The sequence below is a fragment of the Meles meles genome, chromosome 4 (assembly GCF_922984935.1).
Source record: "Meles meles chromosome 4, mMelMel3.1 paternal haplotype, whole genome shotgun sequence".
Lineage (NCBI taxonomy): Eukaryota > Metazoa > Chordata > Mammalia > Carnivora > Mustelidae > Meles > Meles meles.
This window is the reverse complement of record NC_060069.1, coordinates 15383278-15402641: the sequence shown is the minus strand read 5'-3', so window position 1 is coordinate 15402641 and position 19364 is coordinate 15383278. Positions and strand designations below refer to the sequence as shown.

Below are 19364 nucleotides of genomic sequence, written 5' to 3'. Positions count from 1 at the left end.
TGGTCGCATACAGGACAGACTAAGGAAGGGCAGCCGGGTGCCCAGAGAGCATGTTCAGCTAAGTGTCCATGCAGCCACCGTTCAGCCCCCCGAGAACGTTCTGAACAACCAATAGGCAATAAAGTGATGGAGGACGTGAATGGAGCAACAGACAGCATTCCACGGCGCTCAGAATACACTTGAGTGCCAGGCTATGTGGCTTCGCTTCCAGGGCACAGGCCTTCTGAATCTCAAAGTGCCCTGCAGTGATTCCACACAAAGAGGGACTCCGGTGACTCTGAAGACACTTGAGTATCTTGCAAAACTTCAGAGCCATCATTACAAATGTCATTTATCACAGCTGCAGAGACGTGCAGACATGCCAATGAAGTAGATGATTACACTCTTCTTTCCCCCCAGAGAACACACTGCAATTACAGAAGGACGGGAGAAGGCAGCCTGCTTCTGACAGCTCTGGGTAGTATTAAAGAGGACAATACAGCTCAACTGGGTTACAACCTTCGTCACAGAAATAAATGTGGAATCCCGAGAGTCAGAGACAACGTCCGCGTTCTCCATCCTGTGCTACGGCCCAGAATGTGCTGGAAGCCAAGCAGACTGGGAAGCACTTTGAGCAGGCAAGGGTCAAGGGGAGTTTTCAGAGAGAGGGGAATCCACTTGGGACGAGCGTCCAGAAAAGAACGAAGCGGACCCTGCTGTCAACTTCGGTTGTCAGCTCTGGTGTCCCCTGCCCAAAGGGAGACGCTGTGTCCTTCACGCGTTCCTCCCACAGGCATTCGCCTGCACGTCTGCAGCCCAGGCCAGAGCAGCACCGTGGGCTAGCGGCCAGCGTCTGGCTATGCATGAAAGGAAGCAGTTAAGGAACCCCACAGCTCTGCCTGTGGGATAACCTGGCGCTCTTCTCGCAGCTTCTATGTCTCATCTACATAAAGGGGATAATACTACCGACCTCTCGGGGTCTGTGCTACGGCTTTCATATGAAGCAAACTTCATAGGGAAGCACTTAATGGAAGTATGTTGTTATTATTAATTGTGGAAAACGGTCTCTCACCACCCAGGAGTCAAACTCAGAGGAGACAAGGCTTATAGAAAAACAGGGTTAGGATAGCAGGAGTTAAGTGCTGTAGGACAGAGCAGTTCTCAAATACTGCTGCACATCAGAATCACCTGGGGAGCTTTTAAAAGTCTCAATGTCGAGGCAAGACCAATTATATCACTCCCTCGGGAAAAGCCTCAGCAATCAGTATTATTTTAAATCATCACGAGTGACGCCACTGGGCAGCCAAGTTAAGAGAACCAAAGATAAGATATATTCAAGGTTCTGTGAAAGTTTGGAAGAGTATGGAAGGCACGGCAAGAGTAAGGAAAGGGCTTGTGGGAGAGATGTCGTTTGAAAACCAGAGGAGATCAAGATAAAGTGAATAGCACAGGGACAGAGAGAGCAATGAAAGGGACATGCCCAGTCACACAGAGAACATGTCCTGCCCATGCTAAAAACGCAAGCCTCTAAAAACGAGAATTCAAACAAAAAGGATCTGATCCAAGCCAAACTACCTCATTCCCTAAGTACTCTGCTTGGTAGGGATTTAATTATATCTGCATCCAAACTTGGGCTCTAGATGAAAAAAAAAAATTTTTTTAATCACCTTCTCAAATGCATTACGTGGAGTGAAAAGAAGTCAGACTCAGAAAATGGTGTACCATACGATTCGGTTCATATGACATTCTAGAAAAGGCAGACTCCAGGAACAAAAGCAACATCAGTGGTTGCCAAGGCTGGAGGCAGGGCAATGAACGGAAGACAGAGGGTTACAAAGGAGTTTTCTGGGGTGAGGCCGCTGTTTTGTATTTTGCTGGTACTGGTGGTTATACAGCTGTGTGTGTTTGTCAAAATTCACAGGACCATGTACTCAGGAAGGTGACTTTGTAATTTTTTTTTTTTTTTTTTTTTTTGCTGAAGGCAAAAATACTACACACTGAGCCAGATACACTAAAAACTGACATCAATATTCTGCAGTCTTCTTCCCCGTGGCCACATATAAATGGCTGCTTTGGCCTCTCTTGCTAAACTTCTCCAGAGTCTTCCTAGTGTCAAAGGCAGCAATTCAGATCCTCCCTCTGGGATCGGTGTGACTCCAGAAGCCTCATGTCTCTTCTTTCGTCAGAAAATACCAGCCGATGCCACTCAACGCAATGCCACGGGAGCTCCGGCCCCACTGGGAAGCATCTCATGACCTGAGACTCAAGACTGCTCTTCTCCACTCCCCTCCCTACCTTATCCATGAGAGTAACTTGATGCACCACCAGACACCACAGATTCACAAAGCAGACCAAGACTGGATTCCCGGGCATATCTGGCCATGGACGGAGACCTTATGTGTCTTTAAAAAGAGCCAGCATTTGACTACAGCGCCGAGCTGTGTGGATTTTGCACCTCTTATAAAATTATAATGCGCAAGCTAAGCAAACCCACTAGTACAAGGAGGAGTTGGTTTTAACTGATTTGCATCTGCGCTCCTCATTAACAGAGATGCAGATGCAAGATTTGCCAGAGTGTTCCTTTTTTGCTGGCTCTGTTCTTCAATGTTTTGACGAAAAACACAAATAAATGCAGAGTGAGCTGTGACTAACACCTCCCGATTGTTCTCGAATTTATGCAAAAAGAAATTTACCTGTTTGGATTCCTAGCTGGCTGGTTCTGGAAGAGGCTGAGAGAAAATCCTGATCCCAGATAGGAGAGTTTTGACTATAAACTTCTTCTTCTAACATGGATAGGAACCTAGGCACCAAGAGTAAAAGCAACAGTAAGATAAAAAACTAACACACTACCAGAGGGAGAAAAGCCCTAACCATCTATGGCAAACACCCCAACATCAGCATCTCACTTTCAACTCAGAAAGACGCTCATGAATGGTGACTCGAATGATGATGATCTGTGGGCTGCTCCAGTATATTCAAATTTTAAAAATGCATTTCTACAAATTTATTCTCTTCTGATTCTGCATGGTTTGACATGATAGACCGCACAGTGTTCTATCAGAAGGAATGCACTGCACTGAGTACTCCTCGGCCTCAGAGCAAGATTTCCATCCTCTGGGACACCTGGGTGGCTCAGTGGGTTAAAGCCTCTGCCTTCGGCTCAGGTCACGATCCCAGGGTCTTGGGATCGAGCCCCGCATCGGGGGGCTCTCTGCTCCGCGGGGAGCCTGCTTCCTCCTCTCTCTCTCTACCTGCCTCTCTGCCTACTTGTGATCTCTCTCTCTGTCAAATGAATAAATCAATCTTTAAAAAAATAAATTTCCACCATCTATGTAGCTGTCATTATCACGGTCATTGCCTATCCCAAAAGCTAATAGTTACCAAGTGCTTGCCATGTGCCTATACTCTTCTATGAACTTCTTATCAAATCCTCACATCAAACCAAAGAGCCACATATTTTATTTTTATTATCACACACGTATATAACTCTTACAAACACTGTTCTAAGTGGTTGATGCATTATTAATTCAGGTAATCTTCTTAACAAACCTATGACACAGAATCCATTATGATACCCATTTTACAGAAGAAAAAAACTTATTTAAAGCACAGATATTAAATCACTGGCACCAAGTTCCACAATCAGTAAATTATAGGGCTAGGATTAGAACGTGGTTGATTACTATGTTATACTTTTTGTCATGTTATAAACCAAATGGATCTGAAAGTTTGGGGACCCACAGAAATCACCTGGAGATCTTGTTAGAAATATAGATAGCCAGGGCGCCTGGGTGGCTCAGTGGGTTAAGCCGCTGCCTTCGGCTCAGGTCATGATCTCAGAGTCCTGGGATCGAGTCCCGCATCGGGCTCTCTGCTCAGCAGGGAGCCTGCTTCCCTCTAACTCTCTCTGCCTGCCTCTCTATCTACTTGTGATCTCTCTCTGTCAAATAAATAAATAAAATCTTAAAAAAAAAAAAGAAATATAGATAGCCAAATATAGATAGCCATTAAATTTTGATGAAGTACCTTAGACTTATGTACACAAAAATTAAAGAATTATGTTTAAAATACCAACACAAATCTACACGTCTGGTACTGGAATACCTTTCTACAAGCCTCTTTTTAAGGCACATACATTCTAGTGGAGGAATTAAAAAAAAAAAAAATTGGCTAAGAGCCTGGGCTCTAGAATCCACTGGCCGGGCTCACCACTCAATTTCTGTGATCCTTGAAAGAAACTCTCAGCTTTCCTCTTTCTCAGATTCCACTTCCATAAAACAGAAATATCAACAGTAATTCCTGCAAAGGGTCACAGTGAGAAATAAGCTAACATTCAACATAAAATGGTGCCTGACCACCATGTAAGTGCTCCATTCATCCATTCAACATACTGGCTGGATGTCTACCCTATGCCAGGCACTGTGTTAGGCGCTGTGAGGACAGAGTGAACAAAACCACCATCTTGCCCTCATGAATTTCATGCTGCAATGATGTAATAAAGGTTGAATATGATGAGTCCACTATCCTGTATTTGAAATTCTGAACCCCAAAAGCTCTTAAAAAAAGATCTTCCATGACCCATTTTGCAACAATCTGGTCTGAACATACATAAAACTATTTATAGTTTTTACAATTATGAGTAGACATGATTTAGGGGGGCTGTCCCTATCCCTAGAACTGTAATATATAATATACTTGTCATATAACCTCTACAAAATATTTTAAATCTTGAATTCTGAAACACCAGTATCAAGGTTTTGGACAACTGATCAAGGATCAGTATCATCATCATTATCCCTATCACTAAAAGTACCACAATTCTTCTCACCTATCAATGCCTGCACGATTTTAAATGATTTCAGGGGTGGGAGATGTTTGTTTGTTGAAGTGCAAATAGATGGGGAAAGGTCCGAGGGGTCTTCTTATTTGCTGCTCAAATTAAATCTCAGATTCAAGAACAAGGTACCATTTGAATGAGCACCTACCCATACCAGATAGTTTAATTCACAGTTCATAGAAACTGCATGAGTCACTTCTACTTCCAACCAAGCCACCATTATGCTACATGTTAAAACATTTTGGTATGTTTCTTACCAATCACAGAAAGACTGACAGTAGTAGGAGGTAAGAGCCTTACTGAGATCACATTGCGATCTTGCTGAGAAGAAAGAAAGTGCTGAGGCCTCTTCTCCCCTTCCTGTCTTACACAGCCCTCAAGATTTCCTCAACGGCGGCGCGCTTCATCACAGAAGTACATTTCCTTTCCTTTTCTAGGCTCCTTCTCTATCAGTAATCCTATCATCGGAACACTCTTTCACAAAGCCTTGCAGACACTCACCAAGGAAGAATGCCATTACTAATTTAGGAAAAACATTCTATATATCCATATATGTGTGTGTGTTATATCTGTATATACGTAAATATAGTTATTATATTAAAGAATAGTTTCATGCAATGACATGAGAGCTTACTTTGTGTATAGATACAATTCAAAACTGTACGTAGAATAAAAGAACAGTCCATGGCGTAAAACAAAATCTCTAAAACCACTAAAAGTCGTTCAGAGTGGTAGGGCTTTGGGGGGCGTCTTTTGCTTCTTTGTTCTCTCTTAACCGAATTTTCATCAGCATGCGCATATATTTATCACTTTTAGGGTAATATATAGATACTGAACCTTTCTAATAACAATTTTTTTTTTAAGATTTATTTATTTATTTATTTGACAGAGAGAGAGATCACAAGTAGGCAGAGAGGCAGGCAGAGAGAGAGGAGGAAGCAGGCTCCCTGCGGAGCAGAGAGCCCGATGCGGGGCTCGATCCCAGGACCCTGAGATCATGACCTGAGCCGAAGGCAGCGGCCTAATCCACTGAGCCACCCAGGCGCCCCTCTAATAACAATTTTGTAAGTTGGCAGATGGGAGGAAAGGCACAAGTTTTGTTTTTGTTTATTTCATATTGATTTTTTTTTAAGATTTATATAGTTGAGAAAGAGCACAGGAGCAAGTGCAAGGTGGGGGAGGGGCAGAGGGAGGAAGAGGGAAGCAGACTCCCTGCTGAGAGATACAGGACTAGATCCCACCACCCTGAGATCCTGACCGAGCCAAAATCAAGAGGCAAATGCTTAACCGAATGAGCCACCCAAGTGCCCTAGGAAAGGCACAGGTTAAAGCCAGGCGGAAGAAAGGGCCCATAGGAAGAGGAGAGGACGAGGATGTGACCCTGCAAATGCAGGTGAGAATCACAGCAACCTCGGGGAGTGGCGTGCACAGCTCTCACCCGGAGCCAGCACCCAAGACTCCAACAGCACCTTAAGCTTCCATGTGCGTGATTCTGCTGCCAAGACTAGAGGTATAAATCCCCATCAGCCTCCATGTTGTCATATTCAATGACAAGGGATTTAAAAGGAGAAGTGGGTGGTAGCTTTACCCTACCATTAGTAATAGAGAAGAGAAAAAAACAGCATTGATTTTTTAACTCGATAGCATAAGCATGCCAGAACTATGGGATGAAGGAACATAACACACTATAATTAGCAAATATCTGCAAGAAGCAAAATGAATTTGCTATGGGGAAAAAAAAAAACCTGTTACTTTGTAAGGTAATTAAAATTTCTCTTTAAGTACCATAAAAGGTGGAGTGGGGGGAGGGTCCTCTTTGTGCCTTGGCTTAGAGACAGAAAATGACAACTATAAAAATATAAAATGCTGCTTATGTGGCAGATGTAACAGAGAAATAAGAAAATTGCTCTCGGGCGCCTGGGTGGCTCAGCTGGTTAAGTGTCTGCCTTCAGCTCAGGTCATGATCCTGGAGTCCTGGGACTGAGTCCTGCATCAGGCTCCCTGCTCAGTGGGGAGTTGCTTCTCCCTCTGATCCCCTCTCCTATCGTGCTCTCTCTCTCTTTCTCTCAAATAAATAAATACAGTCTTTTTCAAAAAAAGAAAAGGAAAGCAAATTGCTCTCAATCTCGAAGGAAAGGCGCTCAGACCAGGGAAAAGGCAGCTACTAGATACGAGAGCATGCGTAAGAGATCCTAACCCACTTAGGGGCAACACCCAAATGGCAGCTCCAGTACTTCTGAACCTTTTTCCCTGGAGAATACCAAAATGTTCCTGTCACGCCTCAGTCTCAGGAACCGGCTGCCTGAAGAAAACAACGAAACTCAGGATGCTAGGATTTATGTGCAAATATCGGGCATTCAGCTAAAGCTCACCAGAATTACCCTCGACATCGTCTACCCACAGTTTAGGATTTGTGTTAAACTGTGAAGGAATTTAGTTAATTTCTAGCAAAAAACCATTTTTGTGGTTGTTTCGGAATTAACTTATTCTTAAAAATTAAAGCTATCTTTCCTGAGAAATAAACTGGGTAATCGAATTAACAGTAACTTAATCATAAAAATCTAGTTTCCCTACTAAAACAGGGCATCATCAGTCCTTGGTTAAAGAATGTAATACCTCCTCTTTTAAATGTTCTTCTCTGGGGCGCCTGGGTGGCTCAGTGGGTTAATCCTCTGCCTTTAGCTCAGGTTATGATCTCAGGGTCCTGGGATCAAGCCCCACATCAGGGTCTCTGCTCAGCAGGGAGCCTGCTTCCTTCTCTCTCTCTGCCTGCCTCTCTGTCTACTTGTGATCTCTCTCTCTGTGTCAAATAAATAAATAAAATTTTAAAAAATAAAAAAAAATAAATGCTCTTCTCGGGGCACCTGGGTGGATCAGTGGGTTAAAGCCTCTGCCTTCGGCTCAGGTCATGATCTCAGGGTCCTGGGATCGAGCCCCACGTCAGGCTCTCTGCTCAGCGGGGAGCCTGTTTCCCTCTCACTCTCTGCCTGCCTCTGATCTCTCTGTCAAATAAATAAATAAATAAACTCTTTAAAGATAAATAAATTGGGGTGCCGGGTGGCTCAGTGGGTTAAAGCCTCTGCCTTGGGCTCAAGTCATGATCCCAGGGTCCTGGGATCAAGCCCCACATCGGGCTCTCTGCTCGGCATGGATCCTGTTTCCTCCTCTCTCTCTCTCTGCCTGCCTCTCTGCCTACTTATGATCTCTCTCTGTCAAATAAATTAAAAAATAAAATAAAATAAAATAAGTAAATAAATAAATAAATAAATGCTCTTCTCTATACCAGCAGTTCTCAATGGTGTGGAAAACGACGTCTCTATCAAACCCAGAAAGCCCTTGCCAATGATATCTTCTGCCTCCTTCACCAGAAGCGCTGGTCTAGGCAGAATGCGGCCCACCGAATAAACTGGCTCACTGACAAGTCGGCAACTGCACCCTCAGCCCCTCATGAGCAGTCAGACTTTTTAGTTTAAATTTTTGGTTCTTAGCACTGAAAATGCATTTCCCAGGCCAACAGTCCAGCACTGCAACTTCTGATTCCTTTAAACACATTTCCTTCATATATCTGAAAAATATTTAAGTGATTATTTCTCTGTTAGAGCTCTTGCAGGTACAAGAAGCAAGGTGCACAAGAGTTCCGTACATTCTACAAAAAACTGAGCAGAGAGACACGAAGATCATTCCAAAGGGAGCCTCTCTATTCCGGTCCAGCCCTGCTCCTGGAGTCTAGTTCACAAAGAGTGAGGGGGCAGGCTAACTGTAGCTGAGGCAGGAGTGATTCACCAGGCTTCGAAAGCGCTGGAGATGTGGGATGGAAAAAAAGATCCACTTGAGTTGTCCTGCCGAGTAGATGGAAACTGCTCCAACCACTCCCCCCATCCTCCTCTAGCTTCCCGGCAGCTAAATACATCAAACAAAGCACTACCCCACTGCGAGACCCAGAGACCAGGATCCAGGTGGGATGAGCTGGGGCCAAGGGAGCCATGCCTGCAGGCAACACAAATTCATGCCAACAACGGATAAGCTCACTGTGCAATACCAAAAAAGACCCACAAGGGGAGCTGAGAAGGAGAGGGGTCCCTTCTTCCTCTTCCCTGGGATGCCTTTGCTGGCATTCCTGATCTCCTTACTGATACAGGCTTCGGTGTATGTTTATCAATCACAAGCTCCAGGATCAAAGACCAGCAAGGGTGCTCTCTTACTTTGGAAAATGGGTGAGGATTAGAGTTCGTTTTTCAAGTGGCAGTTTGTCTTTCTCCTGTCTCGCTTGTTCCAGGAGTTGTCGTCTCATGACTGTGAAGACTGAGCGCAGCAATGTTCTCCCAAACACCTGGGTGGTTTCATACCGAGGTAGACTGTCACAGAACTGGGGCACATTGCAATAACACAGCCACCTGTGATAAGAAGAGACAAGCACCATCAATATCCCTTAAACACCCAGGTCCTCTGACATGTCCGATGATGGTGACTCTCCCACCAGTAACCACAGCAGAAGAAACTAGATCTCAGTGATAAGCAGTAGTATCCCTGCCAGCTAAGGAAACTTGGGAATTAGAGGAGCTCGCCCATATACAAGCACTAGGGTCCAGTTCTAGGAAAACCATCCCATACTGCAGCATCACACAGTGAGTCCTGCGGTCAGAAAGTCCTGGGGTCAAACCCCTGCTTTGCCATGACCTGGAAACTGTAATTATGTTCTTAAGTCTCTAGGTCCTTACCTGTAAAAGGGGGACAGCAATAATACCTACTTTGTTGGGCTGGTACACCCATGCCAGGAGATACTGTATGGAGAGTACACACTGTAATTCAAGTTCCTGGTACATAAATGATAGTTTTAAAAAAAGAAGAAATTAAAGGGGAAGCTGAGGAAGTCCCATTTGTGAAAGACTCAGAATTCCACCAACTCGTTCACTGAGTAAAATTTAAAATGCCTACACAGCACTCACATACCCCTGAAGCTTTAGTGGGAAGATAAAGATCAAGACTACTCAAAACTCAGTCAAAACGCAGGAAGTAATAAGCTTCACCATCTGTCGCTTAGGTACATTTTCAATGACTCAGTCTCCAACCTAAAAATGCACTTCAGCATTACAGAAAGCTGGACGAGTGCCCAGGCCCAGAGGGAAACCAGAGGCTTTCTTGAGATCTGACCACAGTCCTGAGGTACGCTGGCTATGTAGGGCACACAATGTAGAAAGCTCCCTCAGCCAAGAGGAGCTGGAGAATGAAAGTTATTCAAAAATTAGCCCTCTTTCTTTATGGTCGGCCAGGATGCAAGGTCGCATGTTCCCAGAACCCAGTCCCATCACTGTAGAGTGGGGTTCGAGAGTGGCACGAGACCAGGGCTCAGAACCTCAGAAGATCCTTATTCCTTGGTAGCAGACCAAACATCCTTTTCCAGGACAGGACTGCTTTCTAAAAATGAACTCCTCTGCTCTCTGTGTGCCTTCCTGACCTTTACAGTGGGAGAGAGGGCTCAGAGGGGCCCGAACTGCAAATGGGAAGCTCCTGACGAACTTTCAGACCCTTAATAAAGAGCGGAATAACGGTCACTAACTCGTGCTTATTGCTTTATCTTACCCTGTATCACTTCATGGTTTCCCTGTGCGTGTGATGGTAGTGGTGGTAGCTCCTCTCCCGAAGACAATTTTCATTAGTTCAAGTTCACCTGCCTAAATTCAAAATTAACCTTAAAATCCTGCTACTGTTTCGACACTTCTCCCAGCTTTTCTGTCTTAATAATTGATACCCAAACGTAATTTTGTGATTACCAAACGGGCATCTTAAGTGTCACTGTATCTTGTCAAATCAGCAACAGTGATCTCGGGAGCGGACAGGACAGCTGGCAAGAGCATTTACTTTGTGCTTCGTACAGAACGGTATCACCTTCAAGGCCAGCCTCAGCTGGATGTTAGTCTGTGGCCATTTAATGAGGTTATAAGATATCCAGGGCTGAAGGGAGGCCAGCTCCCGAGGGACTAATTATGAAATGACAAACATTCAGAGTTAAAGTTACAAATTTTAATAATCAGAAACTCAGTTTCATGGGACTTGGGCCATCGCAAGACTATAATGTTAAAAATATGTCCAATTTTCTGTACTGGAAGATTAAAGATTCTCAGGATTTAGACCAGTACTGTCCGAAACAGCCGTCTTTGCTGCTGGGGGTGTTCTGTGATCTGTGCAGATAAAAAGGCCACCAGCCACATGTAACTACTGAGCACCTGAAATGTGGCTAGGGCAACTGAGGAGCTCAATTTTTAATGACATTAATCAATTTAAAATTTACTTTTAAATGGAAACAGTGTGAAATATTTCTCCATGAAACGTAACTTTACTGCTCTGGTAGGACTCCATTTAGCTTTGACCATTTAAAACTAGGGAATGAACTGAGATGTGCCGTAAGGATAAAATACACATTGGAGGGGCAGCTGGGTGGCTCAGTGGGTTAAAGCCTCTGCCTTGGGCTCGGGTCATGATCTCAGGGTCCTGGGATTGAGCCCCACATCAGGCTCTCTGCTCAGCGGGGAGCCTGCTTCTTCCTCTTTCTGTCTGTCTGCCTACTTGTGATCTCTGTATGTCAAATAAATAAATAAAATCTTAAAAAAAAAAAAAGAATTTGGGCTGATTGCTTTAAAAAAAAATACACATTGGATTTTAAAGACCACACAAAAGAAGGTAAAAATGCATCATTAATAATTTTTCACATTGATCACACAGTGAAATAGTATTTCTATCTTGAGTAAAATAACACATTATTGAAATTAATGTCCTGTGCCTATTTACTTTTCAAAATGCAACCACTAGAAATTATAAATTACATTTGTGGCCCACACTATGGGTCTATGGCAGGTGTTGATTTTGAGTCTAAAGAGCAATTCCATCTGTGGAGGGGTCACAGATGTCCAAGAGTCTATTTAAAACTGATGTTATTTCTGCTATAGCAGTGGTAGGTTATAAATATTACCATAAAATCATGAAGTGCTATAAAGAAGTGCTTAACAGGCCATGCAATCTTCCCAGGGTAAGGAAAGGCGACACAGATTGTTACTGTCTAGTACAATGTTTCAGGTAATAGACTTCCATTCATTTCCTCTGAAAACTATTTTACAGGCCATAGTTCATACTTTTTAGCTTTGTTTTGACTTCCAAGATGAATTTCATTTGATCAATCTGTTAAGGTGCATGGGATGGTAAGACAGAGACTGAGTCAATGGGTGGTGTCTGGGTGCTACTTTAAATCAATGACATGGTCATCAAGCGGGGTGGGATGGAAAGAAGAAATGGGAATTCGTATGCCTCATCTCTGCACACACTCTGGACTCCAAACACTTGACCGTAGGAAAAGATTTTACCTAAATGACTGGTTTCAGGTCTTCTAAAAACCAGTGAAAGGATAGTTCATTCATTTATGTATGCCTGATAAAAATGGCGTATGTGTGTGCAAGCAAATAACTCTCTCAGAGTTTTGACAGCAGCATGATGATTTGCAACCACCTTATTTTCTTTGAAATGTGAACAGGGGGTGCCTGGGTGGCTGAGTGGGTTAAAGCCTCTGCCTTCAACTCAGGTCATGATTTCAGGGTCCTGGGATCCAGCCCCTCATCGGGCTCTCTGCTCAGCAGGGAGCCTGCCTCCCCCCCTCTCTCTGCCTGCCTCTCTGCCTACTTGTAATCTCTGCCTGTCAAATAAAAAAAATCTTAAAAAAATACAATAAAATAAATTTTAAAAATGTGAACAGAACTGGAGAACTTGAGCACAGACCATGTCATCCTACTTGCTGGAATAAAAATCCCAAGGTTTGTAGGATTTAAGTGACCTGTCCTAGTTCACCCCAACTGAAGGCTTGGGGGTCTCTTACACCCTAGCCCACTGTTCTTTCCATGTTCCTGCTGTGTACTGTCCTAGACTTACACGCCTAATGATGAATGCTTAGTCACGCAACAATGGTTACATAAAACTGTTTCACCAAAATCAACTTAGTTATATGCAACTTGGTACTGTATTGTTACAAAACAGCTCCCCAGTATAGGGGTGACCGTCACACCTTTCAGGAGGTCTGCACAATTCAAAATCTAAAACTAATTATTCACTTTTTTTTTTTTAATTTATTGATTTGACAGACAGAAATGAAGAGCAGGCAGAGAGGCAGGCAGAGAGAGAGGGGGAAGCAGGCTCCCAGCCAAGCATGGGGTCCGATGTGGGGCTCGATCCCAGGACCCTGGGATCATGACCCGAGCTGAAGGCAGAGGCTTTAACCCACTGAGCCACCCAGGCGCCCCAAATTATTCACTACTTCTAGGAGCAGATTCTGCTGGTCAGATGTATTTGAAAAAGTCACAATCATCAGGGGCGCCTAGGTGGCTCAGTCATTAATCATATGCCTTAACGCTCAGGTCATGATCCCAGGGTCCTGGATCAAGCCCGGCATCCTGCTCCCTGCTCACTGGGGAGCCTGCTTCTCCCTCTCCCACTCCCCTTTCTTGTATTCCCTCTTTTGCTGTCTCTGTGTCAAATGAATAAGCAAAATCTTAAAAAAAAAAAAAAAAAAAGAAGGTCGCCATCTCCAGACACTTTATTTGCAGGTTATTTCTTCATGGAATTGTATTAATGCACCATCACGAAATTCAGGAAACTTCAAAACATTTGTCCAGATCTTCTTCTAAATCCATAGTGATTTCCAGGGGATATATACTTCCATTAATTATTAACATTACCTATACATTAGCATGACAATATCAGATATTTTCAATATGCAAAATATTCGTATTTTTCCTTCACTCAGAACAGAGAGGATTAAGTCATTTAAGCAGTTCTACTGTTCAATCTGCACTTAATTTTTTATTGGAAAACCTTCACAGGATAGCTCTGCAATAATCATTCTCTGAGTCTGGTCTCCTCTACAGAGAATCTGATTTCCCCCCATTTCCTTGCTGACGTACAAGCTCCAGAAGCATTCAGCCCCTTTGTTCTAACCGCTACAACTGCTGTAAATTATATGCTGAACCAGCATTACAGGTCCTGAGGTTCACTTACACATCAAGATAAAACCTGTGGTGCCTGTAACCTGTAATATTACCCATTTTTGAGAAGATGAGTATCGGTGAGACACCATGCTGTGGTGGTGTGTGGTTTATTAAAATCCTAAGTGCTCATGACAGTGAGGTTTTACTCTGAAACAATTACTGCTTCTCATAATTTTCACAGGTTGCTTCTCTATACTTCCCTTTCTTCATCAACGTGGCGTGATCGCGGGCAAACGCGGGAGGTGAGCATCGTCTACCTTCATTTCCTTATTTATTATTAACAGAGGCTCTCGGTCTCCATTCCACCCAGAAATCAGCAGGTTTCAGAACTCATCAGGGTGTACTCATTCCAGTCTCTCAGCTGGGTTCTCTTCACCCTGGTTGGACTCCACTCTTTCTTCTGCCCTCAGCCAGTGGCTCAAGAGGCTGGGCTAGAAAGGAATCTGCTATTGTCTTTCTATTCCCTGTTATTTTAGTTTCTAAAGTAATAGTCAAATAATGACACTCTCCTTCAGCTGTACACACTCTCGCTTCAGAGTCCCACGCTGGCAGCAACTGAGTTTTAGAGAACATGTGTGGGAGGAAAACGATGACTAGCATCTTCCTACCACCCGTCCTGTGTGCCAGACGCTACACAGAACACTCAGGGCACTCACGAGACTCGGACAGACGAAGACACTGAAGGTCAAGGAGGTGAAGTGACTGGTCTAAATCCTACAGAACTAGGGAGGGATGGAGCTATGATTCAAACCCACTGTTCATTTCAACGTTCCATTTCTAATTTTACTACTCCTTAAGTATTTGCAAGTGCCACCCATTTCTTGGTAATGCCCAAATGCTACACAGTATATATTTTTACTGTTTTCTAAAATACTGTAATACCTCCCATGCTGCTTTACATTTAATTCTCCTTCTTGATGAAACAATTTTCCCTCTGTTAAGAGTGGTAAATACTTTCAGAGGTCTGGCTTTAGCAAATATTCAGCTTAGCCAATTGTTCACAGGTGGGTTTAAAAGACAGACAGATTTTTTAAGTAATCCCTCCACCCAACATGGATCTCGAATTCATGAGGCCAAGATCAAGACTTGCGTGTTCGTCTGACTGAGCCAACCAGGCATCCCTATATTTTTGATAGATTATCTTAACCCTTATTATAAATGACATTTAAAATAATATAGAACTATATTATTTCATAAAAAATTCTGAAATAAAAGTATAGAAATATGTAATTTAAAAAACTGATAAAGAAATCTGTAATTCCTATAAAAATCCATTAGTATGGAAATACTTTATAACTCAAATCACATATATTGTAAAAGAATGGAGGAGAGGAAAGGAGGTATTACTCATGAATATTGGGTCAATAATCAGAGAGGAAAACTCATCTTTTTTTATTTTTTTTTAAGATTTTATTTATTTATTTGACAGAGAGAGAGAGAGAGAGAGATCACAAGGAGGCAGAGAGAGACAGGGAAGCATAGTCCCTGCTAAGCAGAGAGCCCGATGTGAGGCTCGATCCCAGGACCCTGAGATCATGATCTGAAGGCAGAGGCCCAACCCACTGAGCCACCCAGGCGACTGGAAAACTCATCTTAAACTATACTCATTCCTACATGTCATCTGCTGTTAGAGAAAATAACCCGGAGGGATGCCTGGGTGGCTCAGTCAGTTAAATGTCCAACTCTTGGTTTCAGCTCAGGCATGACCTCAGGGTCTCCTGAGATCAAGTCTCCCCTCAGGCTCCACACTTAGCAGAGAGTCCGCTTGAAGAGTCTTTCCCTCTGTTCCTCTTCCTCCTCACGCACACTCTCTCCCTTTCTCAAATAAATAAATTAAATTAATCTCAAAAAAAAAAACAAAACCCTGGGTAAAACTGCTCCTCAGGTTATAAAAAAAATTGCCTACTTTAAGTCAGGAATACCTCCTGAAGCAAGCTTGATGTGCCTATAAAATATAAAAGGGGTGGGGGCACCTGGCTGGTTCAGTCGGAAGAGCATGCAACTCTTGATCTCTAGGTTGTGAGTTCAAGCCCCACGGTGGGTGTAGAGATTACTTAAATAAGTAAAATACAAAAGGGAGAAAGTTATAAAATGGGAATCAAGTCATTCCCCTACTTAAATGAAAATGTAAGTCATCTTACTTTGTGTGGCCCATGTTTAAGATTTTTAAAGTCAGTTCTATTATTCTGCAATTCAAAAACAGTAAAAACAAATTCCTATGTTAAGGGTAAATAAACATGCAATCCAAGAATATTTGCACAGCCTGATGTCCACCAATAGGGAAATAGTTGGGCAAATTACAGTACATCAGTTCAACTCACCATAATGTAACCAGTAAAATATTTGATATGCTGTTAAGTAGGGGGACAAACAGGATGCAAATTCTATAGATTTTTTTTTCATTCTAAATAATGATATAAAATAATATAAAATATAATATAATTTAATATAAAATAGAGGGCAAAGACGGGAAGATAACATGTTCAATGATATCAGTTTCATCATGGTGCTGGGACTATCGTGACCTTTCCTTCTTTATAAAAATTCTCTAATCTATTATACCCATGGTCATTGTTGTTTTTGGTTTTTTAAATGAGTGAAAGTTTCTGTATAATCATTAAAGAGTCACAGTATGGGGGCGCCTGGGTGGCTCAGTGGGTTAAGCCGCTGCCTTCGGCTGAGGTCATGATCTCAGGGTCCTGGGATCGAGTCCCGCATAGGGCTCTCTGCTCAGCGGAGAGCCTGCTTCCCTTCCTCTCTCTCTGCCTGCCTCTCTTGTGATTTCTCTCTATCAAATAAATAAATAAAATCTTTAAAAAAAAAAAAAAGAGTCACAGTATGGTTACCTAAATCAATGATGTTCAACAGAAATACAATGCAAGCAACAAAAGGAATTTTAAATATTCCAATAGTCACACTGACAAGGTAAAAAGAAACAGATGAAATTACTTTAACATAACTTAGCTGAATATATCCAAAATATTATCACTTCAACATGGAGTCAATATAAAAAAAAAACTACTAAGGAAATATTTTATTCTTTTTTTTGTTTGTTTGTATATGTTCTGAAATGTCAATTCACACGAGCCACATTTCAAGTGCTCCGTAGCCATATGTAGATATCAACTATCAAACTGGATAGTATAGGGCTAGCTTGTTTGGATCCCTCACACCCCAAAATATCAAAGTATTAATAAGAAGTTAAATTATCAAACATTCTCTCTGAATTGATGGAGTTACCACAATAACTAGGCAACCCTCTGCTTGTAGGGACAAGTAGGAATTTTATGTCTGCAACGCGTTCTAGGAGGCCCAAGGAAAAGAACTTGTCATCAAATTACCTTGTGTAGTTCTCTTTGTATCCAGAAATATCGTCATTGGGAGATCGCAGTCTTCGTTGAGATGGTGCCTCCAGATGCCAATAGTTGATGCGGTTTAGGAACATTTTTGCCAACTCAACAATTGTTTGCCTTTCTTTGGATGGCAGGTGACTAAATTTGTACTGTACAAAGTTATTCACACCCTTAAAAGGAGGGAAGGCAATTTATTCATGCAGCAATGCAATCATACTAATTCTGAACACCCACACAGTCAGTGCCATTGGTGGCTATTAGCTAGAGAACAGACGTTTCTCTATTCACAAAAAATCTCTTCCTTTTCCCTATTAGAAAACAGGAATGCCCAGAGGGAATTGTGCCACAGATCACAGTGGATGAAAAGGGACAAGACAGAGAAGCTGTGGGTTGCTATTCTATGCCTGCTGCAATCCTCAAGCATTAAAGAGAAAATCAAAATCACAGACTGAAAAGGTCAAAACCTATTTAACAATAAAATAGGATTATTTTGCAGAATAATTCTTGCTGCACTATCCATACAGGACATCATGTATAATGAAGTTCTTGGATACACATTACAGTTTTACATTACCAAAATTTTAATCAGAAAGCTGCCAGCATGTCTCCCACTGAACTAAAGCACGGCAGTTTAAACTGCTTACTATCACTCTCTTGGTTTCAGCAAGCTTACCAAGAAAAAAAAAATCTTATTCAAAATCATGAGCTTTTAAAAGAAATCTGCAGATTAATTCAATGTTTCTGTAGAACACTCCCAACTAATCTAATTTCAAATAAATTCTTACTGAATAGAGTTTGGAGACAAAAGTAAAATTTCTTCTACTGAGAACTGACTGATAAAAATACATTTATTTGTATTTGTAGAGACCCTGATGTCCTATCTTCTGTAATCATTCTCATCAAGAAATTCAGTCAAGAGTATCTGAGATTTCTTTAGCCAAAGAATGGCAGGCTAAAAAGTGACTTTGAGGAAAGACACAACACTTTACAGAAAAAGTCTATACACGTCAACAGATTCCCCAAGTAAACCGGTTTCTTTCCAGGAATCATAATGTAACAAGAGGTCAATTTCTGGATGCAAAACCTCATTTCTTTTTGTGTTTTTTTTGCTTGACTTACAATGTTTGTGACAATGCTCCTGAATTCCCTCACCTCAATAGACTTTTTCAGACAGTGCCACACAAAAGGACAAAGACTTAATTTTAAAACATCAACACCAAGAAAAAGCACATTCCATGTGTTCCTACGACCTACATGTTCTGCTTAATTCTTTTCTTCCCCAAACGCAGTGAATTCTGAATGTACAGCAACCGTAAAAGACAACAGCTAGATCATTTATTAAATTAAGTATTCACTTCTGATGCAAAGGGTCCAAGACAACTGCTATACACTCAGTGAGTATCTCTAAGCTGGGTATAGAGGAAGGAAGAAAGACACATGGAGAGATGGAAGATTAGGTTTGTTAGCCTGAGAGCAGTAAAAATAAGGGTGCCCCCCCACTAAAATTTTACCTGTTCAATACTCGGTTTTTCAAATGGGGGTTTCTTCTCCAAAGAGCCTTCAACCACAGGTTTTCCTCTTTGTAAAATAGATTTTCTCAAGAGCTGCAAAAAAAAATCATTAAGAAAAAAAAAAATCAATGTCTCTCTCTCTCTCTCTCACACACACACACACACAAAACACAGCCTCTGAAGGAAAGTCACCATATTCTAATTATCCTATTTACATGTAAATAAATCCTTAAGTCAATAAAAGTGGGTGACTACCAGGTAACCCAAATTTGCCTTCATACCCCCGACCAGAGTTATGAGGAACTGGACCCCTTCCATGTTCTGCACAGCCTAGAGCTCCACCCGTAGCACCAGGCTCTCTATCCTACTCACTTTCCCTTCTCCCCACCATTTCCAGATTCTCACCGACCCAGAGGCCTGGTATGCCACACCTACACGCACTCTGCCCATGCCCAGCTAGGTCCCTGCAGGCTGTGCTCATGCTCTGGAGGGCTGGTTGTTTGGTTTGTTTCTTAGAATTTTTTTATTTATTTGAAGAGACAGCACGTGGGGAGGAGGGACAGAGAAGGCTCCACACCCAGCAGGCTCCACACCCATGCCGGGTTTGATCTCAAGACCCTGAGATCATGACCAGAGCGGAAACCAAGAGTTAGACACA

The 19364-nt window shown here is 42.4% G+C and overlaps 1 protein-coding gene across 4 annotated transcripts in view; it reads right to left on the bottom strand.

Annotated features, from left to right (window-relative positions):
• KAT2B (lysine acetyltransferase 2B) overlaps positions 1 to 19364 on the bottom strand; it is a 103702-nt gene that overhangs the window by 31764 nt on the left and 52574 nt on the right. For all 4 annotated transcript variants that reach the window (XR_006818046.1, XM_046002739.1, XM_046002740.1 and 1 more), the window contains exons 4-7: positions 18707 to 18799; positions 17184 to 17365; positions 9019 to 9210; positions 2673 to 2779 (exon numbers count right to left, since the gene is read on the bottom strand). Coding sequence is in view for 3 of the 4 variants with exons in the window: in XM_046002739.1 (XP_045858695.1) it covers positions 2673 to 2779; positions 9019 to 9210; positions 17184 to 17365; positions 18707 to 18799 (574 nt within the window). In the remaining variant the exon portion in view is untranslated. The remainder of the gene's footprint in view (positions 1 to 2672; positions 2780 to 9018; positions 9211 to 17183; positions 17366 to 18706; positions 18800 to 19364) is intronic.